Source organism: Atractosteus spatula, chromosome 19 (genome assembly GCF_055471065.1).
Source record: "Atractosteus spatula isolate fAtrSpa1 chromosome 19, fAtrSpa1.hap1, whole genome shotgun sequence".
In the NCBI taxonomy this organism is placed as follows: domain Eukaryota; kingdom Metazoa; phylum Chordata; class Actinopteri; order Semionotiformes; family Lepisosteidae; genus Atractosteus; species Atractosteus spatula.
The window spans coordinates 11,108,144-11,136,098 of NC_142724.1; the positions used below are offsets into that span (position 1 = coordinate 11,108,144).

General features: G+C 37.2%; 1 protein-coding gene across 5 annotated transcripts; it reads left to right on the plus strand.

Annotated features, from left to right (window-relative positions):
• The first annotated feature begins 1,586 nt into the window (after positions 1-1,586).
• Positions 1,587-27,422, plus strand: bcas1 (brain enriched myelin associated protein 1). 5 transcript variants are annotated; one of them, XM_088937283.1, is made up of 14 exons: positions 1,587-1,818; positions 2,769-2,850; positions 3,295-3,379; positions 8,370-8,902; positions 10,366-10,557; positions 12,306-12,365; positions 14,113-14,334; positions 15,092-15,127; positions 15,813-16,034; positions 17,978-18,013; positions 19,237-19,356; positions 19,776-19,841; positions 22,110-22,364; positions 25,532-27,422. In XM_088937283.1, exons 2-14 carry the CDS (start codon positions 2,794-2,796, stop codon positions 25,607-25,609), a joined length of 1,962 nt encoding a protein of 653 aa, XP_088793409.1. In that variant the 5' UTR covers positions 1,587-1,818; positions 2,769-2,793; the 3' UTR covers positions 25,610-27,422. The 5 variants fall into 5 exon arrangements, with proteins under 5 accessions (XP_088793409.1, XP_088793410.1, XP_088793412.1 ...); XM_088937284.1 differs by having other exon boundaries at positions 8,373-8,902; XM_088937286.1 differs by lacking the exon at positions 19,776-19,841.
• Positions 27,423-27,955: the final 533 nt, after the last annotated feature.

Sequence of the window (27,955 nt, forward strand, 5' to 3'; positions counted from 1 at the left end):
ACAACCTGAGAATTATGTTGAAGAGTTATTGTTTAATTATAATGGAATGTATTGGTTTAGTGGATTGTACAGTAGGAATGGTTACAAAGAATTTTAGTAGTCTTCACACCACAGACAAATGTTTTGTTGTATTTCCAAGGAGTCAAAACCATATCCTTGGGGCTGATAGGTTTATTGCTTTTAAGTAATACAGCTAAAATGATTTCTTAAAAATGAATAATGGACTCCTCTTTTAGAGTTTGGCCTTTCTCACGAAATTGAAAAGCTTATACAGTACCTGTCTGGTGTTTACCGAAGGTTGATAAGTTATTCTTTTCACTAGTATTTGCTCATGAGAAAAGAATTTGCATTGCTGTAACAGTAAGAATGAGATATATATATATAACAATAAACTATAGTCATCATGTGCTATTAAATTTGCAACACTTTTTGTATCAATATGGTAAGATATTGAAACATTCTTTAGAAACTACAAATGACAATTTGGCTTACAGCCAAGACTTCCGTAAGCCTTGCTATTTGTGTTGCTGAAGTTATTTTTTACGTTTTCAATGTTTTACAATGTTAGCAAAATTGTGAAGTCAACAGTTTCTGTCAAAGAGCACAGAAATTCTGTGTATCTTGTTTCAAGGTTCCAGCAGAAGAACAAAGTGATTATGTAAAGAATCTGAGTTAGAGGCCAGAGAGTGGTTTGAATCAGGGGTCTGTGCTACAGCGATGTGCAGGATTTGTTTCTCCAAAAAGAATGCCTTTAACTGTCAAAGATGAATTCATAAGATGAACAGGAAGACGATTATCACACAATCAAAACTACACAGGAATTGGAGCTTTGAAAATGCATCAAAGATAAAGTGATGTCCAGGAAAACCATGTGCTTTATCTATTCAAATACATTTCAGAATAAACTGATAAAAGTAGCACTTCTTAAAAATATTTTTCTGGATGCAAATAAATTGGATTATTTTGTGCAAGCTGAAAACACTCACTGAATTCTTCTTTAAATATCACTTGTCAACCTTCCTGTGCTTGATAGCATTTACCTGTCAGTTGGCTACTGAAACACATGAGCATCACCACTGTGTCAAAGGGCACATCACGATGCCATGATGGTAACAGACACAAAGCTGGGTTCTAATTCTTATCTCTTGTCACATGTAAAGTTTGCATCGGCCAAAATGCCCAAAACCACAGGGGCTGCAGAAAGTCGATCATCTGCGTATTCAACATTTTTCTTCTCAAATGTATGTCATTGATTCCCACCATTTTTTCCTCAGTCAGACATAATTCCCAAAAGTAGTTTTCAATTTCAAAGACAGACAAACAATTCTTTTCTAAATGTTTTCTCAGACTAAATTTGCACATATAAATGTCCACAGCTTCTTTCAGAAAATCAGGAGTGGATTTGCTTATGGAGGAAGATCTATGGGAAATGACATATATTTTTCCACGACAGCATGAGAACATCTTAGCTTTTCCCTCGTACAAGAAAACAAGCCACCATGTACACAAACAAGCAAACAATTGTCAATGACAGCTGTTGGACCACTGTGAAAGTGATAGTTCCTAGATCAATAACAGGGAGCTCCACCCCTGCAGTCAAACAAGGGAAGGAATGTTCTGTGTCCTGGACAGGTTACTCATATTGTGACTCACAGAGGGACTGGAGCTAATATAACAGCCAACAGCAAGTGAACATCCACATGAGGATAAAGGTGACCTGTAATCTCATCTCCTCTTCTGACAGTTGTTCCTACCAGAAAAATACAAAAGCCAGAGCCTGTGAGATGTAAGAGATACTCCCAGAGGAAGTGATACAAGGTAAAAAAAATCAGTCTCTTAACTCAAGACAACTATTTGTGTGTTTGTGTGCTTTAGTCATTTTATGTTCAAAAAATGCTTCAAGTTCAATCTTAAGCATTTATTTAGTTGGTTATTTTAGTTCCTAGGTGGTATTATTATGCATTTTTTTTCATGTTTTTTTTTCTAGTGATTGCACATGGAATTTTTGTATGGATTTCTCCATAAGCGAAAGAGAATTTCAAGTTCTGATTTTTTTTTTCACTTTGTAAAATACAAGAGTAAAGCAACACTTTCCAGGAGATGTTCATTTTTCTTTTTCTTTTTTGCATGAAAGGCAAAACATAAATATTATTGCGTTTCTTAAAGTACCTGCAATGGAATATATATCAGATCACAACAAATCAATCACTACAGGTTAATTGTTACAAAAGCAGGAGGTATTATGTTCCACTTCCTGCTTCAGAAGGAGCTTGAGGGAGCCCTGTTATAATAAGGGCGCAGCATGCTTACACACAACTGTAAATAACAAAATCTGATAAGAATTAGCATACTGTATTTTTTCTCATCAGCTGACAGACCTGCAGCATAGTAATACTTCTATTCCTTGTATTTGGCCAACAAAATTCTCTCATCAAAATTTTATATTCAAAAGTGTAGTATAAAAATCCTGTCGCAGTAAAACAAACTGCCTGCACACTACTACACATGCTCCACGAAACCAAGCACAAACTGGAGGAGACACAAACACAGCAGGAACCCTGGTTGTGCACAAGGCAGAACCTAAGGCAGCTAACCATGCAAAAATCCCTTTTTCCACCACATGATAAAGTTAAAAAAGAATTAAGGTGACAAGTGTATCTTCTTTAAGATTGTCTCCGATGTGTCTTATTGATAGAACGTATTGCTCTTAATAAGAACCTTATTAACTGGACTGGTGCTGAATTACTGTTTTCTCTGCGGCTCCACAGGTTTTTCTTGAACAAACATACAAAGATGGGTAATGAATCGTCCAGTCCTGAAACTGCAGTAGAAAATGGAACGGACTCACAGGTATTAATGGAACTTCTTCCTTTTCCACTTCCTCTTAATGTGGCGGCAACACAAGCTGTCATTTTGTTTGAAACTGCTAGTCAGAGCTGCAGTCAGCCGTAAAACCTCTCTTGATCACACAAATCAGACAGAGCAGAACAAATGCCTTGGAGAAGACATTTTTAGGAGGCACACATGGTGTGAAAAGGTAATGACAACTGCCACTGTTTTCTGATAAATGCCCAAGTAAAGGGAAATAGGCATAAAAGAAGATGGTATTCTAATCAAGCCTGGAGAAAAAAACATGTTTTTTGTTTCTCTACAGAAAAGCAAAAGTAGGCTCATCTTACATGACTCTACCCATGTTACAGGCATTTATTTTGTGATCGTTTATTTTTCATGCAGCACTGCAAATCAGAAGTAAATGAGCTGGGATCCTGAGACTTATGAATATGTTTGTCTTAGGCAGAGCCCATTCCTCAGAAGCTTCAGAATGGAGGCATCGTTGGCCAACCTTTAACAATTTCCCTCAATGGAACTGGTGATGTGGGTATGTATGCTAAAGAATAGTCGCTCCTCACTGCATTAGTTAACACGCCAGTGCAGTACTGCTTCATGGCAGTGCTGCAAATGGTGGCACAAGCATAAGATGAAATGAGAAACTGCTTGCTCACGCTCAGGATAAGACCTTGCAAGACAAGCCCAAGCATGGCAATGATTTACACACAAATATCAGAAGCATCAAAGACAAATTGCTTATTTTTGATCATTTTTAACTTTGGTAGTGTTCAAATCTAAGTATGTGTTACCTTTCTAAGTACTGCTATGGATAACAGAAGTTTTTCACTAGTTTATTATTAAATGTGTTCAATTGTATTTACTGTATTTGTCAATGGATCAATGCTGACGTATGCTCTAATGTTGACCTAAACAATTACCTGTCTCAGTAAGATACACCCTACTCACCATCACATTTCCAGGGACAGACCTTATTTTACTGAGGGCACCAAACATTTCTATCAACATGATGCAAATGAAGAGAACTTCAGATTGCTATTCAAATTAGTCAGGCATAATAATTCAAAAACAAGCTCCTATGCAGTTTACACAGCTAGATGTCTCAAAGTGTGGTTTCCATTCACAGAAATGCTTGCATACATGAATCTTAGCTTCAGAGCTATAAGGGTCAGGTGACCTCGAGTCTGGCGTCTGCTTTTTTAAAGGACCATGTTTAGCCGATACAAAAAAAAACCCTGAAGTTAAAGTGTCCTGTGCCTGGCTGTTCAATTTTGTTTTAGTGATGTTACTGCTACTGGATTTACAGAGTCATGGGAGGCAGACACATTACTATTGAGAAATATTTTTGGGTAAAACATGTTACATTATTAACTTAAATAAAAACAAATAATGAAACTGGCTACATCACATATTTCCTGTCACTGGGAATAAAAGCCTGCAGAGATGTCGAATTTTGTAACGTTCTGGTCCAGACAATATCCATGTGCTCACCCAAGCCTGTCCAGGCTTAAAAATATAGCCTTAGAAATATTTATATATATTCAAAAGTCTGTTGACAATAAAGAGCATTCCCCCAAGCTTATCTTCCAGTCATATTGTCTCTTCAAGAGAAAAGGACTGCACAAGCAACAGACCCAGACCAGGTGGTGCCTTATCAAAGTTGCATGTTCATTCATCCTTACAAGTGGTAATTAATATGTTATAACTAAATAATAAGTAATTTAGGCAGTAATTTAGGGTTCCAATTTGTAAGTACAACTTGGAGATAAGTTTCTTGAGTTTACTTTCAATAGGGAAATTCTGTCTTATCTGAATCAGAAGTGCATTGCATATTCTTTGTTTGCACACACAATTTAAACAAAGAAACTCCTTGCAATTCTGAATGAGACAGAACTTGGCACTTCTATAGAACTTCTCTATAATACAGAAACTCAAGGCAAACAGTAACAGTAATCTTCCAGAGATTATATTATCTTGTCTTCATCATTTCTAAAGGATTCCTCAATTGGAAACGTGTGGTGAGGTTATTTAGGTGGAGTGAATTTGTTTCTTTAAGCAATCTTTAATTACTGTAACCTTCGAGAGCTACTAAGAATGTTCTGTGTAAAATCTGGGTGTTAGCACTGACTTGGTAAAGCTCCTGTTTGCGTTGGCCTTATGTAAATATTTTCAATTGGATTTTAAAAAAGCAGAGATACCATTACCAGTAACTATTTGTTGATAAAAGCAGCATATACTGAACATTTGGTAATCTCTGAAAGGGCCTTTACCTACTACTTTACTATTAGCTTATAGCTACTGCAGTTTTCTCAGAACACATTTACAAGTCATCAGCTACAGCAGAAGAGCTCTGGCAGATAACCTGTTTTTGTCATACTTCAGTTTACGGATTGAAAAATGACATATTTGAAATTGATATCACAGTGGCGCAGTGGTTAGCTCTGCTGCCTCACAGTGCTGGGGTTCTGGGTTCAATATTGGACTTGGGCTGCTATCTGTGGGGAGTTTGTACTGTATGTTCCTCACCCAGAGTGTTCTTTGCATTGCTCCTGTTGCTTGCCGGGTTAGCTACAGGCTACTCTGCATTGGTAGAAACAGTTAGAATATTGACAGATGGATGGATAAATTGATAATAAGTGGACTGTTAATACCTTTGCAAAGGATGATAAATGTAATTAATTAAATTCTGCAAATATCCCTAGTTATATCACTCTATTAATACTTTATAAATACATTACATCTCCAAAACATTTGTTGATGAAACTTTTTACCTAAAAAAAATAATTTGACCTTTATTGGCAGTACCAAAGCAATGGTTCCTGAAAAGCTGAGTCTCTTTGAAACCCTGTTTTACTCTTTCTATGCCCATTGTTTCAGTCCCATGAACAAACAACTTAAATCTACCAGAGATAAGATTATTGTGATCCAACCTGCACCATATTGTATCCCAAACAGAAAAATCTGAAGCTTTGTAGACCAGTGAATAATATCAATAAGATGAGTTTTTAAATCAAATAGATAAAACTGCATTTCTTATAATGTTAAAATAATATTCCTTTATGTTATCTGAGATAGGTGTGCCATAATAAATCTCCTAATGATCACGATCACTGAATCTTATTATAGTGTCTTTGTTTTTCTTTCACCCAAGATATTCTCTGACAGGTGTGCAATAGAATTAGCTGCACCAAAGGCCCATGAGCTTTGCCAAGCCAAGCTGGAAACTCCTTTAGTAAAGATTGATTAAATATACAAGCTGAAGTTGCTTTTAAGGGAGCAGTGTTTTATTTTCAACACTACACTAGATAAAAATATTAATATCCAGTTTTCTTCAGCATTTCCAGAAGTGCTCACATTTTTTACAGATACATCAGGCCTACAGTTTGTCCCACAATAAAAGGTGATCATTTCAAAATCCTTCCCAACAAAAGCGGTGAGGATTAATTACCTGTCCTCTTGGGACAATTCCTTGAAATTCAAGAGACTCCTTCCTCATTTGTAGTTTTTTCAAACAATGTCACATTTTCACTGTGTTTTAATATTTGTTTATCAGGGCTCTGTTATGATATTTTTTAGTAGCTTGCATGTCACCAAAAATGTTGGACACAATATGCATTGTAATAATACAACATTACAAAACAATCTATTATCAATACATTTTATATTGCTACTACTGTCAATACTGCATATATAACTATGTATACAAATAAAAAAGCTTTAAGCCTTGCACTGCAAATGAAACACGTTTCAGATGTAATGCTAATTTTATTAAATGATGAAGTAGACCACTGTAGTGTGTGCACACTGAAAGCATTTAATTTTTCACTACTGTGTGCCTTTCTGTAATACCATAGACAATAGCAGCATTCACTTCTTATTCTTTGCTCAGTATTAATGATGTTAAGCCTTTAGCCTGTGTAGTTCATTGATCAATGAGCCAGGAAGCAGGCAGTGCTCTTTTTTTTAAAGTTTGCCACCCCCTAATTCTTGCTAAAGCAAAATAGAATTGTTTGTGTACACCAGCTGTCTACACTGCTAATATGGTATAATTTAGACTAATATTCTGAACAATGCAGTGAAGATTTTTACTTTTACTTTTAAAGTCATGTGTCAAATTTTGCTATAATGCCCTATGTAGTGACACAAAAGCTTTAATTAAATGTAGTAAATAGTGTATTTGAGTTATACATCCTTACAGAATAGAAAAACAGTGGGGTTAATAAGACAATATTTGCATGGTTTATTGAGACAATGGGGTTTGATGTTTCTGACTCATTAAAAGAACAAAATAATACTGCGGGCTGCAAAAACATCATTTGAAACATTAAAGAGGCACCACCCCCTAAGTAAATACGGAGAACTTTTCCACTGCACATTATAAGTGCACTGTAAATCGCTCTGTAAATAATGTCGCAGAAAGGAAAGGACAGTAAATTAGAAGTGATTTTGAGAGAGCAGTGAAGCTATATTATAGTGTTGCAGATTTAATATACCAAGTACCGTGCATTTTTTGTGCATAATGTATATTTGTATAATGCAAGTATTATACAAAAGTACTTTGAAAAACTACTTTTTTCAGTCATGATAACTAATGTTTAAGCAAAAGCAATTTGAAGTCTATCGTAAACGCAAAAAAATATTGAAAAAATATGTATACATTATAGAAACACTGTTGAACGAGAATAATTGAAATACACTTTAGTTGTGTTGAAAATACAACCAGAACATTTTAAAGGTTTTGGGTAAATATTTATCACTTACAAAATTAAAACAGAAAATATCGAACATAACCATAAGTTACACTGATAACATGTCACTGTTCATGGCATTCATGTAAAACTTCTTTACTTCTTTTCTCCACAAATCTTATAAACATCTTTCTTGTATTTTCTGTGGGAACTATATAGATATGTAATATTCAGATTTTGTCGTACAACAGGAACATATTATTTTTAAAAGAAGTACTTGAACCCAAAGAAATATGTTTTCGTTGAATGCTGGCCATTTTCACTTTAAACCACCATAGCAATTCTCAGCCACTAATATTAGCAATTAAACCATTAAGATGGCACTTAGTAGGGACTTTGGTTTATACTATGTTACTATGTTTTACTAGGTAACATATTCGTGCACACTCTTCCAGTTTCCAGATCCAAGGACACAATGGCATGCTTGTGCAAAGTTTACCCAGCATGTTGTGTTGTATGCACAGATTCATGCTCCTTTATGATTTTTCTGGGCTGTACTACACTTTCGAGCACAGATACCATAGTATACAACAATATCGTTCTATCACGTGTATTACAGAGATAGCCTTCAGATTCATCCAATATCCTGTAAGTTCAGCACACTAATATTGATTCTAAGATGATTTTAGAGTATGTATCTCTGGTTGCGTTATTGAATCATTTCTAACTCTTCTGTGAGCTTCTAGATTAATGCCGGCATTGTGCAATGTCTTAAATCTTAAATGTTTTCCATCGAATCAGATAATCCGATAATTGACCTCCTCTCTATTGTAGTAGACTGTGAAGCAGCTGTGCAGCAGAACAGTGCACTCCCCTCATCGCTGGATACAAAGGAGAGGAGCTCCAGGTCAGGAAAAGAGGGGGACAAGACCAGGAAAGATGCCAAGATAATGCTGCCAGCTGCCAAATCCAGTTTCTCACTGTCATTCTCCCAGCCGGTACCAGTCTGTGCTGAAGCCACGGGTGCTACTGATTCATCGCCCCAGCCCCCCAGTGGCACGGTGCCCGCTGCGCACCAGACCGTTTCTCTGAAGCCCACCCCACCGCAGCAGAGCGCAGCCCAGGCAGAAGATCGGAAGCCTGGCCAAGATCTGCCGCCCAGAGATCCGCCACCCAGAGAGGCAGCAGGGCAGGAGAACGTGGACAGCAAGACCGGCTTCTTCGATAAACTTTTCAAGCAGAGTGACAAAGAGAAGGCCAAAGTGAACGAAAAGCCTCAGCAGCCGCTTGCTGCCTCAGAGAGTAAAAGTGCCTCGGCACCCCAGAGCTCCCCCAAAGAAGTTCAGCTGACCAATGGCCTTAAGACTGTAAGTGCACTGCTGTTAAAATTTAATATTAATATTAATCACTCCCTAGGCTCATCGCTTTTCTCCACTGTAACTGATAATTAAAGATTATGCAACTCATAGGTGAGTCATAGGGGTTAAATAAGCCACGTAGTGAATTGCTCAGCAGATCATTATAAAGGAAGGAAGTCCTTGGTGGTAAAAAGCTGCACATGACTGCAAAAACGCAGTGCAAGACAGAGTGGTCCAGAGGTGCAGGAATATCACAATGCAGAGAAGAGATCAATTTAAATGCCTTTAAAAAGCTATTCATCTTGTCTATTGTCAGCTGGCAATACAAATGCAATGAAAAGACTTGCAGACGCAAAACCGGAATTAATTATTACTTATATCAGGGATTTTCCCAATTTGGTCTTCTTGTGGAGGCTTATGAAACAACAACAATGATAATAAACCTAAATTTTAACTGTAATCAAAAGCAAAGATTGTGTTTCCCCAGTTGTATGACTACAAGCAGTCAACAGCCCTGCCAAATTCAGAAGAAACATTTCAGCAACTGATATTTTAAAGAAATGAAACCATCTCTTTTGAATTTGTGTTGGTGGGCTGTGCCATCAGAGACCTCTTGCCTGCAGCCCAATCTGTTTATTTGAATACCATAATGTATCCAAATTGCAAAATGGAGAAAACAGAAGTGTTGGCAAATGAGTCGGACCCCTGTGCCTGTGTGTTTGCATTAAAGATTAGGGAGGATCACTCTAATAATGATGTGCTTATTGAATGGCAGGGAGACTATGCAGACTGTAAGAACGCTTGTCCAAAGAAATAAACAGCGATTTTAAAAAAGTCCATCGAAAATGTCTATTCAGTGAAAATTAAAACCTGAATATAAAAAGAAATCTTTCTCTCCCTTTGCTGCTGTTTACAGCTGACAATGAAGTATTGTTGCAAACAACTCCATTGTAATAACAAGCTCAGTGCGGAATGATACAAATTTTCATTTTTATGGTTTATTACAGACATTTTTAATAGTCGCATGCTATTGTGAATGGCCAACAAAATACATTCTGTTTCAAGCAGCAAATCCTTTTCGATAAAACACTATAAATCTATGCTCTGCTCTTAGTGTGCACAGGATTGGATTTACACATGCCTGTATTTGTGTTCTTACTATGCATTCTTAACTATGTGTTAAAAAACTCTACTGAGGCCACTTGATTTTTAAAGCTAAACTTTTGGGGAAAATGCCCTTGCATTCCTCATTGCCTAGAGCACGTGCAGCTAACCAGCTGCAACATTTCTGAATAGTAATAGAAAGCTGAGACACTGCAGATTAATAAAAGAGCAATTGTTGGGTGTTTGTGTGGGCTGTGGCCTGGGATGAAAAATGTGTGCTCTCGTTTCAATGCCATGATTTACAAAGCGAATAGATTGTAATCTTCCCTGTTGCTCCAGAGTACACTAATTCTTTGCTTGAGCAACAGGAGCCGGGAAACGTAAAGAAGACAGAGACAGCACTTCAAGATCCAGAAGGTAAATCCGTGAATACTCCCATCTCTACAAACGTGACAGTTGACAGCACCCTGAAAGACGAGACCACTGCAGTGGAGAGTACAAAGGAGGGGACAGCCACAGAAGATCAGCCACAGAAGATTATGAATTTTTTCAAAACTTTTGTAAGTCATGCTCTTTTGGTATTTCTTCTTGTTGGGTCCTCTGGCTTCATTTAGCTGATTATTTTAATAACTTTCTCCAAAATAAAGAAAAATGCTGTTCCATAGCTCCATCATTAGTACTGTACTAGTCAGAAACTGTGGTCCAAACATTAGCTGGTTCAAAGGGCATCAGAGAAGAAAAAAAACGGCTTAAGAAGTGTCTTAAGAAAAATGCTTTTTTAATCAAAACTGCCAGGTTTTCTTCTGGAGGAATACCTGTTTTGGTTTTTAGGTCCTAGAGCTTATTTTTCATCTATACAAAAGAGGTTAAATGTAAAAACAAATACTCCCATCAAACAAGGGAGCTTATTTGATTATCGTATAGTTTCATAGTTAACTACAAATGGAGTTTCCATCTTCTCTTGTAATTTGGTGTCATTAGTGCTTATAAAGTGCAACACCATATCCAATTTTCAGCGGTAGCATTATCCTGGAGTAATGACAGAAGCTGGTAAATCCACGACACTGATCTTCAGGTGATGTCAGCATGTACAGTGCTGTAAATGATTAAAGTCATTGCTTTTGTTAGCTTGCTTTGTTTTGGTTAGGGTAGCTCTAATTTGTGTCTCCTCCAAGTATTTTGAGAAAGAAAATTCTTAATGTACAATAGGAAAGCTTCTGAAGCTTAAACCATCTACACTTTATAAAAAGAATTGTGTTGGTTCCCAAAGTGAGCGGACTGCCATTGGACTCCCTTTACAGAGTTGGTCTAGCATAGTGCTAGAATAATGCAAACCTATGTGTGTAAGAAACCAGATTCAGATAGTGCAATAACCTTTTGTTACCTCTGAAGTGTCAGAGTGCATGGAGAGCCTGTGAGAGGAGTTTGAAATCAGTAGGAACAAAAGAACAAGTCTTGATGCCTTGTCAGGAGTGCTATACCAGAGACAACAGAGAATACATGTGTGGTATTCATTCAGGGGCATAGAGGCTAGCTGGATGTGTGTTGGGGGTGGGGAGGGAGATGGATGGGAGATGAACATGCTTTAAATTCCTTCAGTTCTTTATTAGCATGAGAACACATACTTATTATTTTCTTAGCTCTCTAAGGATTCTACAATCCCACATTTTTACATAAAATGTAGGAAACATGAAGGTCTTTGTACATACTTGTTAACTTCAGTGCAATAATATATAATTTTAATAGTTATAATATACAGTACATAATATATGTTTTTCTTAGTTAATTTCATTTATCTGAAATGTGAACCCTAGATGCACCCCACTTTTCAATATACTTAGCATGGCAGATTTTAACTTCACTTCTCAAAGCTCCTTTGAGAGAGTTAGCACTTTCAAATAAAAATTGATCAATTGTTGAAAATAAAAATATTTCCTTTGTTAGCTCAATAACACATGAATAGCTGAATATTTCCACTCAACAATGTGGTCAATAAAAAAATTAAAGGTACACATTTCATTGTGTAAAGCTTGTTTCAGCTAAAAAACCATTGAGGTCTCTTCTCTGAGTTTTTTAACACTTGCTGTTTCTTTTAATGTTGTTATTTGGTTGTTTGGAAAACATCAATAATTTCTTTCACATTTTACATTTCTTTACATCCCATTTTTAGGTCTGAGAAGGTGTAGAAAAGCATTGTGTGTGATGTGTGCTGTCTTGTCCCTGTCCTGTACTGCTGACCTATGTATAACACACATTGCACTATATGTATAATAGAGTTTTTGTTGGCATTTCTTTCTTCTGACACCAGGTGACACCAAGTAAAACTCCCAAAGCAGAGCCTGAGTCTCCGGATGTCTCAAAGGAGAAGGTAAACTGTACAGTTTTTAAAATCAGTTTTTATACACTGACTCATTTAGGAGAAATCCATCAGATATCAAAATCAGAATGATAGGCTTTTTGAGATTTCACACCCAGCACTTACATAAGACATGTCACATTCCTCTGCTTGTGGCAAGATTTCAGGTTCAGGTTACATTAAAGATTCAAGGCACTCATCAAAACGTTTGTAATAAACTTCATTGTTTGAGCATTTTAAAATAACCGCATGCACTAAAGCAATGAAAGGATTACCAAAGAGGCCGCTCAAATACATAGCGAAAAGTTGATTTAAATATGATGGAGACCTGAAGAAAAACCGACTGAATTTTCAGTAAGATTCTTAGTTTGCATATTGTGTTTTGATTTGGATATTTAATTCCCAAAAATATAAACCTCAGATGCCCTGGAAAAAAAAATGTGTAAGGACTGTTACACGAGAGATGAGGTGATTTGGCCCTTCTAGCTCATTTGATAAATAGCAGCTAATTAATCCAAGGATCTCATCCAGCCATTTCTTAACAGGAGCCAGGCTGACAGCATGGCTGGGTAATTTCCTCCATTCTCCCTTATCCCTTAGGGTAAAGAAATGCCTCCCATTCTTGGCTTTAAATGCATTAAGATTACAGAGAATATCAGTCAGGTTGAGTTCAGGGCTTCAAGGTTTGAAGGTTTGAAGAGTGCAGAGCTTAATATATGCACATTGCTCAACAACAGCACCTAACTTAACAACCAGCCGGACTTGACACAATGACTGGAAACCAGATTCCAGCCCACGCAAACCATGGACATAGACATATTGAATGTCATTATAGAGAAAAGGAGCCATTTACTTGTACACAAGCCTATGGGTGCATGAACAACAGTATGAAACCTGATTCTACATATGGATGGAATAGAAAACTCAACCAAAGTCATTGATCAACCTACTACTATCCAGTTTTCATCTCCTTGCTCTCAATTTCTCAAATTAAGCCTTTCAATAACTGAAGGAGAATGATTGTCCAGGAGTATGGATCACTATTACAAGCAGGCATATTAAGAGTACTGGAGAAAAAGAATGTATTCCTTTACTTTGTGCTTTAGCTCACACCTTTACTGAAAGCAATTTATGAAGGGTTGCAATTAGAAAACTACCATACCAAGGAACAAACAAATAAACAACAGGAATAAGTATCATACAGCTAACAAACCACAGAAGTATCTTTAAGTATTATAATTTTCACAAAGTTTTATTTGCAGGATGTGAGACTTTTACATTACATTACAACACCCAAAAAATTAATGAGAATCTCCACCCTTTCATTCATGTGTCTTGTCATTCACACCCTGCTAGGCTTTAGCCAAGTGATAGTCTTTCTGTGACGGCTCTGTGCCTGGGGGAGGGGCTAATAGGGGGCTCAGTGGGCATTGGAAAATTGGATAAGAAGTCATAGTCCTTTCATAGAAAACTAGAATAAAAAGAGCATAAGCACATTCCGTATTGTTTAAGAAATGCTCAGGCTGTGAATTTGCATATCCTTCTTGCACATGGTGCTGTCCTGTTTGCTTTTCCATGTGTGTCTGTCTGCAGGTCTGTATTTGACCAGAACAAAGCACACGATCATAAACACCTCACAGAAAAGCAATCCCTCCCTGTTTGCGGACTGAGCACCTGATCTCACTGTCAATGTGGTTGGGACTCCAGGTACAATAGGTAGAAATCCAACCACTCTCCTCTTCCATCTTCGTATGTGCAGAAGAAAGCCTTTGAGGTGCCAGAAGGAAAGACCAACACTGAGAAGGAGCAGAAGATGCTGAAAATGGAGAAGACCTCAGGTGTCCAGTCAACACCCCCAACAACAGCAAAAACTGAGGCGCAGGGCGATACATCCAAATCCAAAGAGCAGGATTCTTCCACTAAACAGAAAACGGAAAAAGACTCTTCGCCTAGTCCCTTCAGCATGCTCTTCAGGCAAAAGGTACTGTTAAGAGATTTTTCTTATGTTCTTGTTTGTTAGCCCACAACATAAGCCAATGGTGTGGTTAACCATTTCTACGAAGTGATCGTAAAATCACAGCCATGTGTTTTTCCAACACTGGAATAATACGTTTGAATTGAAGTCCTGGAAATTTCAGCTAGGGTTTGCTTCGACTGTATATAAGCATATCTAGTTGTTCATCTGGAAAGCCCTGAACCAAAAATAATTTTCTGGAGGCGTGTTTGCAGTGTTCACACCATCAAAAAGGCAGTGACAGCACAATGTTTCAGTGTCTGTGATGGTCCATCTGCAAACCTAAAGTAAAAACAAAGTAGCACAATCTAACTGTGACTTGATTGTTTCACAAAACTAAACATGGATTTTGAGCAGCTGCAACTGCAGTGATTTCTAGGGTCTTGTTATAGGAATAGAAGATAGGTATGCAGTACAGAGATGACAGAGTATTATAAAAAATTGCATTGTCATGGGACTTGTTTGCTGCTACTTCAAAACACAAATAAAGAAACCATGCATCCCGCACAGAATGTACTTAAGGGAGCATATGGAAGCTACTGTCAGAAAAAAAGCAAACTAAGATGAATAACAGAATATAAACATAAACTTACCACAAATAAGCTTCTATAACAATAGCCAAAGTAGCATAATTCATTGCAGTATAATAGTATTTCTTGACATAGTAGTATTATTTTTATATATTGCTTTATGTTTAATAATATTTTCTTTTTATGCTCAACAGTCTTCAGTGAAAGAAATCCCACAAACAAAACCAAATGTAAGTATTTACAACCATGAACTGAAAACACTGAAAAGTTAAGATTACTTTTTCTGACCATATAATACATTGCATGCATCAAAAATGTTATATAGACACACACTGGATATCAAGGTTTTGCCTAATTTACTAAGAGAAAAACCACAACAAATTCTCAAAGAGTTCCATCTTGACACGGCTATATAACTATTGTCTATTACTGTTTGCTAACAAGCAAAATTAATTATGCATAATATCAATATGTTATTAAGCATGATATACAAAACTGTTAGTACACTAGTGGCAAGTTTCTACATTCTAAATTATGTGTTCACATGAAAATTAGCAGCAAATGTTAAGTCAAAAGTTTTCAGAGTGCTGTAAGTGATTTGGATTGTGAGATTGTGTATTTCTAGTGACTGATTTGAGTCCCAGAGAGAGAAAAGGAATTCTAAAAGGAATAAACAAGACAGGCTGGTATTCTACATACTGTATATCACTTGATGTTTTATTGCACTTAAAGACAGCAAAAGTCAATAAGTTGCACAGAGCTTCCCTAGCCAAACTCAGAACCGGTATATCTCCTTTTTTATTTTTCAACATGACACCGAAGAGGAAAATATTTACTGTATTTTCTTCCTGGGTTGGTCATGGGTTGCCATGGTGAGGAGCACAGGATACTCTATAATGTCTGTTCCCTGATCAGGGCGTACAGGAAGTGGATGCTGCATCGCCTGTCAAAGCTGCCAAGGCAACCACACCAGCAGAAGCCCCTAAAGTGGACAGCAAAGGTGATTCGGCCACCAAAGGTCAGAAAGCTGCCCAGAAAGAAGGTCCCAAGGAGCCAACTGCAGAGCCTGTGGCTGCAGAGAAGCAGAAACCGGTCAAGGAAACATCAAGCCCCTTCAGCAAACTCTTCCGCCCAAAGGTAACCTACAGCTCCACAAAGGTTTTATCAGTAAACCTACCTGTTGTTTATAAATTGAAATAATACAGAAAATACAAAAAAACAAGCTTCTCATTTGGCCCTACCAGAAGCATTTGTGAGAAATCAAGGTTATTTTAACAAAATCATATGCACACATTGTCCGATGTTAAAATATGCACGCATCTGGACTTATCTATTTTAAGGAACTCTGCAAACTTAGCTACACAATTCTAAATCACATTCCACTACCAACATTGTACATCCATAAATGTCCTTTCATAGCAACCAACATACTTGCTGGCATATATTCACACAATGAAAATAACGATTTTCTACATACAATTGTTGTGCATTACCACACTAAAATAATTATCCCCACTTTTACATCCTGTGTAAGGAAGGGATGAGTTAAAGCAAGATTAAAAAGTAAAAGCACCTGCAGCTCTCCAGATCCAGAAAGGATCCAGACAGGAGAATGCAACCTCACGGTCCAACTGCTCCAATTCCAGCAATTATTTCTTCATCTATTGTCTAACCACTTTATACAGTACAGGGGCATGGGAGGGCTGGAGACACACAGACACAGACACGCACACACTCACATCACGATCAGTTTTCCCAGAAGCCAATTAACCTACCTAAGTATGTCTTTGGACTGTGGAAGGAAACCAGAGCGCCTGGAGGAAACCCATGCAAACATGGGGAGAACATACAAGCTTCATGCAGATATACTATACATTTTATTTAAAATTATTGGAATCTGACTCATACGTGTTTAGAAGAGAACTAAGAAATGAATGCCACAAGGAGACTGGATATAAAGAAAAAATGCTGTTGATCAGGTGCAACAAACCGAAAGGGTTTTGCATTCAATGTACTGCAATTACTTCTCCAGTTCCAGCAATAATCTCATAAAGGTGGAGAAATACGAGTACGCACAGATTCTTCACCCAATATTTCTGAATGACCTTTGTGAATACATCCCACCATATACAAATAGTAAACTGTACGTTTCACAACAGGATGCAAATCTTTTTTTTTCTCCTTTGTCAAGTTTGAAAAATTATCTCAGCCAAAACTTAATCAACAGAACCTGCTTTGTATCTGTCTTAAAAATAAGACTATATATGCTGAAATTGTAGAATGCCATAGTTTAACCATATTGGGAATATTGTATGCACATTACTCAGAGGTCATGGAAGACTCTTAGAAATCCAAAAAAGAGTATCTGGAGGAGCTGAAGAATTGAAGGAAGGATGAAGAATCATTGCAGTCTTATTAAAAGTTGAAACGTTGATCATCCAAACACTATCAGCAAGCCACTTATCCTGGTGAGGGTCATAGCAAGCTGGCCCAGAAATACAAGCACAAGACATGACTTAGAGCACGCAAGCTGTCTTCTGTTGGATGTGGTGCCAGTCTACGAGGCCTCAGAAAAAGGAACAATTAGGAACAGTAATTAAACCAAGCCAGTTTTGGGGAGGTGAGAAGAACCCAGAGCACGTGTGGAAACCCTACACAAACACCAGGAGAACATGCACGCCCCATGGGCACAGCTGCCTTAGACTGGAATCAAACCCATGATCCTGGAGCTGGGAACCAGTAGCGTTAACTGCCAGATGTTATCAAAGTTTTAAAGGGAATAAATAAAGCTGACCCAAGCAGATATTTCAAATTAAGATAAGCAAACTGCCTATGTGGGCTTTTTAATATCCATTGCGCACCGATACTAGAAAACGTTGTTTTTTTTCCACAGCACGTTTTTTACACAGCAAACTATCAGTGCGTGGAATGATTTTGTTCCAGTAACACGTCTTGTAATTTCTAATTTAATCACTATTACATTCTGTGGCATTGTATAATTAAGACATTCACTGCAACACCCCAGAGAGTTGAGTATTGTTTCAAGGTTAAAATACCTCTTCAATTTACCATCCCTACAGACGATAGAAGAAGAATCACCAGCAGGAGATCAGAAGGTAACCGAGGAAGAATAACTCCTCCAGCATGCCATGTGTTTTCTTTGTCTTTCTGAATTTGCTATTTTTCTTACTTTTGGCCATGTGTGGGAAGAGGTTCTCTCGAATCGCTAATCTTTTCCAAAGCATTTTGCATGAGATGTGATTACAGTATCATGTGCAAATGTGCTAGAATGCCTCATTGTTTCTATAGTTTGGATTCCTTGTGCATTTTAAGTCATATTAGTCAAATTTTATTACATTCGTGTGCTAATTCATTCTAAAAGTTAAGAAATAAAACAGCTCATATCTAAACTTGGTCAAATGCATTGTTCAGTTGCTGTTACTGGTAAATTCACAGAAGATTGATGAATCTGAACAAGTACTGTAGTAATTTGCACCAAACAGTTTATATTCCATAAAGTAAGAAGCAGATTCAGAATTTTACATGTCAAACTGATTTTTACCCCATATCCCTTCCAAAATACACCAAACTAGGTTTTCAGTTTGGGATTAATTTGGATTTCACACAAATTAGTGATATTAAAAATTAAAAAATAAAAGTTAAGATAAAAGTGAATAAATAGTTATTGCATTTGTATTGTACATTTCATCCCAAAAAATCCAAAATTGCTTTACACCTAATTGTTTAAGTTAATGAACCATTTCCGCAGGAACAATGAACTCTGAGGCACTTTAATTTGCACACAGGCCCACCAGATTCAAACAAGCAGCCGTGTAAACATTAACACAACTCCATTAACACAGGAGGCACAAAAGAAGACAAGCAGAGAAACCCTGATGTGTGTCAGATATCTGACCTTGTCCAGTCTACAAGGTCTCAAGCGGGATATCACGTAGACGATTTAGAATTTTGCATGGACATCACTGAGCTGTGGGAATGTTGGACACATCTTATCAAGGGGCAACCTTTAATTCACCTCTACAAATTTGCCAAACTATTCACTATGCAGAAACAAAAAAACAGCTTCACAGCTGGAATGGTTTTTATTTCAGCTTTAGACTTTGGATGACTTTTGCTACCTCCCAAAGAACTCCAGCTAATTTCAAATCAATACTCGGACACGTATCCCTTTTACTGTTTTAATTCACGGATTTGATTTTTATCCTTAAATCTTTAGATTTATGTGCAGAAAATGGGAAGGGAACTCTACTGCAAAATAAAAAGGACCGAAAGAATCCATGAACTGTTTTTTTTTAAATAATTATTATTTCATTTTCAGAAGGTTGAAGTTGATATTTCCAAAACCCCAGAAACTCCCACCCAGCCCGAGTTGTCCGCAAACGAAGAAGCTGAGAAAAAGCCTTCAAAATCTAATTTCATCTCGTTTTTTAAACAAAAGGTAAGGATACAAAGGGACTATAATTTAACCTCTTTGTTAACCAATTATAAGTACAAAAGTGTTTTTTTTTTTAGCAAAATGGAGAAACGGACTTGGAAGTAACAAAATAAGGCAGATACCTTCGTAATTGTTGGTTTACCTCCGCTGTACACGTTCTCACCACTAGGTGTCTCCGAAGAACTATGAGGCGACCCCACTGCCAGCTCTTGTACTGTTAATTCTTCGGGACCAAACAACTTACATCAATGCAATACGAAGGACCATTCGCATAAAACACAAAAATAAATCAAGTATTTGTTTAGAAACTAGCTGCAACTATTTTTTAATCAAGTACTCGAATAAAAGCATTAAAGCACATGCTCTCCTTTGGCTCGTTCATATTGCGCCTTTTATCTCACAATTCACTTTTGTGATTTTAGTCCCCCAAAGAGGAGGAAAGTGAAACAGATTCTGCGGAAGTTAATGACAAAGTTTCTGATCCAACAGTAAGTGAACAGTTTTGCCTGGAGGTCCCTGGTGGTGGTCTTTGTTATTATCTTATTCTTCTTACTTTTTGTTTTCTTTTTTCGTTCAAGCTAATGGGCTTATTGCATGTTTTTGTAGTTTACAAGTGAAAACTGTACCAGTCAAACCGAGTACAAAACGTTCATGCTGAATAGGCGGTAGCCTGAGGGATAGATTCCGCATGTTTTCTTCTGTCTGAGCTAAGTCAAATAATGAGTTCAGAGTGGCTTAATAAACTTCAAATATTTGTTGATCCTGTGAAGTGATTCTATTGGCTCCTGAACGCTCTTACACATGACAGGCGCTGGTCTGAACCCTCACGGTCTCATTCTCATGTGAATTTTCCACGCTGTATCGCCGTTGTCAGTTTTTAACTATAGGGGCTTCTTCTGAAAACCACATTGAATGAGCTGCACCCGCATAATGTGAGCTTCCCGTTGACCCCTTCTCGTGATTTGATCCGTGCATTTGTGCACAAGGAATGGACTTGTCTTAAAACCTAAAAACAAATTATAATAATAAAAAGCACACAAAAGATGAGATTCTGAATGTAATATTTGTTTCTAATAATATTCAGTCAGCTTAGAAAGCTACATGTATTTATAAACAGACATACTTTTTTTGCAGAAACTGCACTGCAGATTAACTTATAATAGCAAGTCTTATAAAATAAAAGTAAATGACTAAGTGTTCCCTTTTAACCTTAACTGTGACTTTAAAAAATCCAGTTACATTTAGGAAACTTCTGTGATGCCTTAAAACACCAAGCAGATATTTAAAACTCACTCCACACCATGCTGTAATTATTTTCTAATAATGTTATTATATCCAAGAGTTCATATTAAAAAAAAATCTTCTTTGATTCTGCTTCATGGGACCCAAAGGAGTTTATTTTGTGTCTGTCACCTTTCTAGCAGCTAAAAGTAATAATTCTGCATCTTTAGTTGAGCATGCTGTTGGTGGTATACAGTATTTGAGAGTATGCACTAGTTAAAACAACAAACTTCACATTTTACCAAAATAACTTAAGTGGGATAATAATAATAATATGAACTTTGAAATATTTTTCCAAACACCTACCAAAGCAATATATGGCACAGATTCACTCAGGATGAGTATTATTCATTCTTGAAATCCAGCATTTAATGGGATTTCTCACAGTTTAGGTCAGGTAGCCACCTGTAGCCATGGCTGCATTATGAAACTGTTTGCCTGCTTTTAAGTAACAGCTTGCCTGATGACACAACTGCACTGAAACAAAGGCTGCTATTATGAACAACCAGAATTTTTCAAGGAAAGATCTCACACTTCCTGGAAAAGATGACAAGGCATGCTCACGTGCATCTTTTAATACGTGTGCAGATAACAATCACTCTCATTGAATGTTCACATGTGAAAGTGTGTCCCAAAGAAGACTGAAGTGCCTTGATTCACAAGAATGTGAAAGACCCTCCTGAGGCAATAAGAAGCTACATTCTATGCAAGATAGATTTGCAAGACATGAACAAGATATGCAGAGTATGATGAGCGTAGCTTGTGTGGCTGAGGGAATTAGTATCTTTGCAAGTATTACGAGGATTGAGAGTGGGTTGCAGGGGTGTAGATGGCAGGAGGAGGATGAGAGATATGCGCTACAGTAGGCCCACAGTGCAAGACTCATGTCCGTAACCCTCCGTCACGATTTCTGTTCCATAAACAGAGCTTGATATTTCTTTAGAAAGGTCATACAAATTCACAAACTTTTTCTCTACACTCTTTTTTATTCTCATTTCAGCTGAACTCCACTGTCCTTTTCTGTTCGTTTGCTTCTAAGACCAGCCCAGGGATTTATGGCAAATCCAAAATGTGCAGCGTCTTCCAGATCATTTGCGGAGACCTTTCTCTTAAAGAATAGGGATCCTTCACTAGCTGTTCTATCCTTTGGTTTCTTTTTTTCTTGGATGGCTGTCCTGCCACATGTGGGAAAAAAAAATCTGTAACCCAGGGCTACTTAAATTGCACCCATTCCAATCTGCACAAAAAGACTATTACACTATTCAGGTCGGGTCTATTCAATTATTTGATTGTTATTATTATGCTGATTATAATGCAGTGGATTGGAGTGGAAGATCCATACAGTATGTTGAGTAGCCCTGGTGTAATAAATCTACTGTTAGTTTTCTATATACTGTAAACAAGTCCTCTAATCATCATGAATTTTCCCCCATTCATTTCCTTTTTTTTCATATTTCTCCTTTCCTGGTTCCAAGAAGGAAAAGTCCTCGACTGCTCCTGTAGAAATTCAGGCAAAAAGTCAGGAAACCAAGGAGGAGGCCAAGCCCGTCCCCGAAGCGGAAAAGAAGAAGAGCAGGAAGCCAGAGACCACCCCAAAATCCAAGACTCTGGAAGTCCCGCAGGAAAAGAGGTCTGTCTCTGAGGGCTCGCAGAATGGAGACGACTCAGCGCGGGAGCCCACCAAGAAGGTGGAGAAGAGGAACTCCATTGGCATGTTCTTCAAAGGCCTGGTATGTCAGCAGCACTCGGCTTCGAGTCAGGCAGGTTAGGCTGGGAGCCGCTGGGATATTACAAGAAGATATGAAACTATAGTAGGCCGTTCAGCCCATCGAGTACGTTTTACTAGTTAGTAGTTAATTGATCTGAGGATGCCATCCAGATATTTCTTGAAAGAATCCACGGTATCTCCTTCAACAGTACGACAGGGTAGCCTGTTCCATGCTTCCACAACCCTTTGGGTAAACAAATACCTGTTCTCAGTATTGAAGGCACTCCCACATATTTTCCAATTGTGCCCACTGGTTCATGTTTCACAAACTGCTCATTCTGAAACCTATTATGGTTATAATATCCATATATACTGTATATATATATATGAAATGTGTTAAATTGATTATATTCACTATGTACAGAGTACCTTATAAAGTATTCACCCCCCTTCAATGAATGACTGATGAGGTATACACATTTTTAAAATCAATATACTCTTTTTTTTAAAAGCTTGAATGCTCAAACTGAACACTGTTACAGGTGAAGGATGGTATGTGTCAGCGCAAATTACAAAGAAAAATCAGAAACTAAAATATGCTGATTACCAAGTATCCCCCTCCTATCCTTTGGTAAACATACAGTAAGTTAGATCAGGGGCAAAACATTATGTTGCCAACTCACATATCTAATAGAATTACCTCTGTGTGTGTGGAGAAATAGTGATTTCCATGATTTCAGAACAAATAAACCTGTTTCTGTAAGGTCCCTCAGTGAGGCACAACCAAAGATAAAGTAAAAATAACTTTAGAAGTTAGGTTTTTCGGCTGCCCTGGGGATGAATAAAGTATTTTGAACTGAATTGAAGATTCAGCCATGAAGACTAAGGATCTTTCAAAACAACTCAGAAAAAAAAGATGTAAAAACACACAGATCAGGAGAAGGGTATAAAAACTTTGGAGGCTCTACAGTGTTCAATTCAGAATTTAGCACAGAGCTGTTGTGCAGTCCCAGTCTACTGCTGTCTCTGTGAATCAAGAATTTGCAAGTTATAATCTGCCTTCATGTTCCTGTGGGTGGAGCTCTTAATGGGCTGTTTTTTTTATGTTCAGCTTGATTTTGGTGTCGAACGTGTGCCTTGGGTGCTAAGTAGTGTTGCTAGGTGGAACAGAAATACACGCCTATCATAGTCTCCAGGCATGGAGGAATCCTTGTTAGATATATATAAAAATACATTTAGCATTACAAATGTTCAAGTAATAGAAAAGGGAGTATCCCAGAGAGAGTACAGATTGAAGAAATTACACCTCATTTGAGAACAAAGCAAAATGGGACTTCACATTCTGAATGATGACCCTGGTGACGACACCCAGTGTCTGGTATGCACCTTTGAAAATATGTATGTAGAAAGACTCTTTAAAGAAAAGCAAAACAGCACCCTCTGATCAGAACCTGATGAACTCCACCCTGCAATCAAGCTGCATTTTCAACACTCTGTCAGTCTAAGTAATTTAATAACTTCAATCTACACTCAGATCCTCACCAAAAGAAAAGAAGAGGTGAAAAAAAACTATAAACACCGAACTCTAAACTCTGAATCCCTAGGGAAGATTTATCTTTTTTCAAACGCGTAGTTGTATCTTTGCATACAAACAGCAAACATTAGAATATATTTATTGCATTTTTTCTCCAATACTAGGAAGACGTTTACTGTATGTATTAGGAGATGACATATTAAAAAGTCACTGGGTAAATATTTTTAGCTTTTAGCTGAGAACTGTGGTAGGGGCAATTGTTTAGAATGTAAAGAAACCTTCAGTTTTACATTCTGAAGTTTCAGAACCAGTTCTTTTGTAGCTAAACGATATACTTTTTTGTAGTGGAATAGAGGTCTCCAAACGCATATCCTTGTTTTGCTAACCGGTTGTTGTATTGTGCTATTTGTTATTGTTTTACCACTAGGTGGCGGTACTAGCATTCCACTTGAAAAGTAGAACAACGATGCTATTAATGAAGGGCGTGTTTGTGGTGTTATTTGTAATAATTGCTTACGGGGCCTGCGTAGTAAGAAAAAATAAGCACAGTGCAGTACTCATTATGTCACATAATAAATTATTATTTAAAATATTTTAAAAATGTGACGTGCACAAACTGTTGCGCATTAAACGTTTCTTCATTCTTAAAACAAGATTTGAACAAAGTATTTAATTCCTTACATACCAAATAGGATACATCAATTCGTTGGTTCATAGCCCTATGGCTCTTACTTGTGGGTATTAGAGAATTAAGATTTAATTAGAATTAATGTGTCAAAATAAATCCACAAATCTCTTTCAAAAATTAGTTTTCATGCTTGAGAAAAATTAAATACTATATTTTTGTGGCTTTGTATTATCTTCAGGTACAGTAATGTTAGACTAATCTTATACCTGACATTATTTTCTACCTTGGAGTAATACTGGACATCACCTTTCCACAGGTGATGCCAGATAATAAGCAGGAATGGACACTATTATGATATAATTATTGGGATTCCAAACGCTGTCTCTCTTCAACATAAGAGCATAACATACTAGTTACTAATTAATTGATCTGAGGATCTGAGGTCAGCTGTTTCTTGGAATCAACTTCCAACAGCATGGTTGTACAGCTTGTTCCAGATGCTTGCTATTCTTTGTGTAAAGAAGTGTCTCCTATCTTAAATCCTAAATATACTACCTTTCAATTTCCAGTTGTGTCCCCAGGTCCTTTTCAGGTTATTAATCCTGAAGTTGTCCACTGGAGTAACTCTTTCAATTTTTCAGGATTTTGTTTCTATTAGCCATAATCATGGTGGCACAGCGGTTAGCATTGCTGCTTTGTAATGCTGGGGCCCCGGGTTCAATTCCAGACCTGGGGTGCTGTCTGTGTGGAGTCTGTATGTTCCACCAGGTGCTCCCACAGTCCAAAGATATGCTGGTAGTTTAATTGAGTTCTGAGAAAATTGGCCCTGGTGTGTTGCCCTGTGATGGACTGGCTTCCCATCCTGGGTGTACCCTGCCAGGATAGGCTCCCTAAAGTGGATAAAGTGTTTCAAAAATTAACAGAAGGATGGATATACTGTTTCACATGGAAACAAGACTATAGCTATATAATAGTGGTCATCATTTCTCATTCTCATTTGCTTTCCTTGTCTTTGGCTCACAAACAGGGACCGAAAAGGCTGTCAGATGCAGGTGTCCAGACTGATCCTGTGACCATCTTGAACCCCTCTGAGAAGAGCAAATAAGATCTTCATCACAACACTCAAATACTTTTCATTGCAAGAGGAAAGCAAACTGCTAATACATAAACTCTTACAGTATGTTATACACATTTAGGTTGTCTGCTGATTGAAGGTGGTGGAGGGGTGTCTCTACACAGTACTGCTAAGGTTAAAGCAAGTGATGAATAATTGGGCCAGGAAGTTTGTTTTTGTGCTGGAGAGGCAGTAGGGGGAGACCTGCCATGGAAAGGCCTCAGGGGGTGATTTCATTAACTCAGCGATGTCAGTCAGAGAGGTTTTATTATTAGAGATTATCACATTGTTGTTGTTGGGTTTTTTTTGGATTGAGTTACTTTTTAATTCTTCTAACACTTCAATTGAAGGTGATTTTCATTATGGGGTCAGAGGCGTCAATGTCTTATACAAATGGCCACTTACTGTACATTGATCAATAACAGCAGTTTTTACAGCGGGGTGAAAAACTGGGTTCAGTCTTCAGCTTCTTGTATCTATTCACCAGTTTTTAAAAGAAACCACCTGGCATAAGAAGAAGGATAACTTCCTTCTTTTGTACGTTTTTGTCTTTCCTTTAAAAACAAGAAACAGATAACTGTAAACTGAGGGTGAGGAAACTGAGCAAATTGTCTCTGAATCTCAAAGTATCTCTTTTTTTGTTGAGTCTGTACTATTTTTTTTCATAATGTTCAGCAACCATGTGATTGTATGCTAAACCATACTATTAATTTTCCACAATGTCACTGTCAATTGTTCAAACAACATTTGAATTGATTTGTGATAATGCCTTACCTAAAAGCTATTTTATTTACCAGGCCATGCTTATTTATGCGCTAAAATAATCACTCAAGCTCACTTTTAAATTATTAGCATAAGATGAGTGTGTTGTTTTTCTTCTTTGACAGGTAGAAAAAGTGTATGTTGCTCTGGAGGAATACAATTTAGACACAGCCTTGCCAAAGTTGTTGAGCCTCTACGTCTCATACAAGAGTGGGAGGCCCACTGTGCTTTTTTGCTAACAAAAATGCCTACTGTTCTTTGAAACCAGAAACCAGAAATGCACAGCAGCAGTAATGAGAGGCTGTACAGATGAGTAAATCAATGAGAATCTTGAAATCAGAATTGTGTCCTGACATCAAAAGAAACAAGAGGCTTGTTTTTAAGTGAGAGAGGAGTGACATGCAATCTTACTCAGTCCAGATGTGTTAGAGCTGTAAGGTACATAGGCTGTGATGTATAAATAAAATCCAAATATATATGGTAATGAATCCTACCAAGTGTTCTGTTTTTTTCTTTTTTTAAAGTCAACAGATTAAAATATAAAGAAATGCATATACCACCACCAAAAACAGTTCAGGTTTAAACAAAGGAAGAAAACATGCCTACATGTACAAGCAAAATATTACAAGCAATCATGCTTTCAGGGATAATTTAAAGATGCTTACTACATACTAAGCAATTTAATTTGTAATTCAATTCAATTGGAAGGAAATGCATCAGTGAAAGAATACAGGCAGTGTCACCGCCAAGTAACAGAGAGGTTAATTCGACACTGAAAATCAAAAAGAAAGAAAAAGAGTTTTGATGGTTGGGGTTTTCTTCAGTGTGTCAACTGTTTAAATGAAAAAAAAATATTTCTGATGTCCTCATAACGTTTTGTTTCTAAGGTCATGCTTGTAAGACACGATTTTTTTAAATTTACAGTTGGACATTAAATGTTCTTTTAATTGAATGTTGAACTAACAAGTTCAAAATAAGGTAAAATGTGTTAAATCTGGAATGATGACACTTAATAAAATTACTAATGTTTTATTTTTTTTTATTTGTGTATTTACCTATCCATTTGTGCCGTCTAGGAACGTCCAACGAGGCCTCTGTCATCCTCCCAAAAAGTCCATATATTCAATATTACAGTAGGGGGAGCCTCCCGGTGTCTTTCATTGGCCCATTCCCATAGTACAAAAGATGGGAAAAATAAGACCTGTATTGTACTTATTGAACTAAACCTTATTTTACTTGGCTTGTAATAGTTTAAAAAACAGTTGCTACCATATGAATTTTATTTGTTTTGCGATAGGGGGGTTTATATTATTATTATTATTATTATTATTATTATTATTATTATTATTATTACTGTATTAATATATTATCCAGCACACTTTCAATGGGGTTAAAAAGTTGGTTTTCGGCTACCAGACGAGTAAAACATGAATTGCCATTTTTGAGAAATGTACGTGTTGTAATGTTACGTCTATTGATGTACCCCAGCTAAAACACTTACAGACGACCCGTACTTTTATAATGTTCCAATTAGATACTGTTATAGAAACCTGCACGTTGTGTTTGTACAAAAAA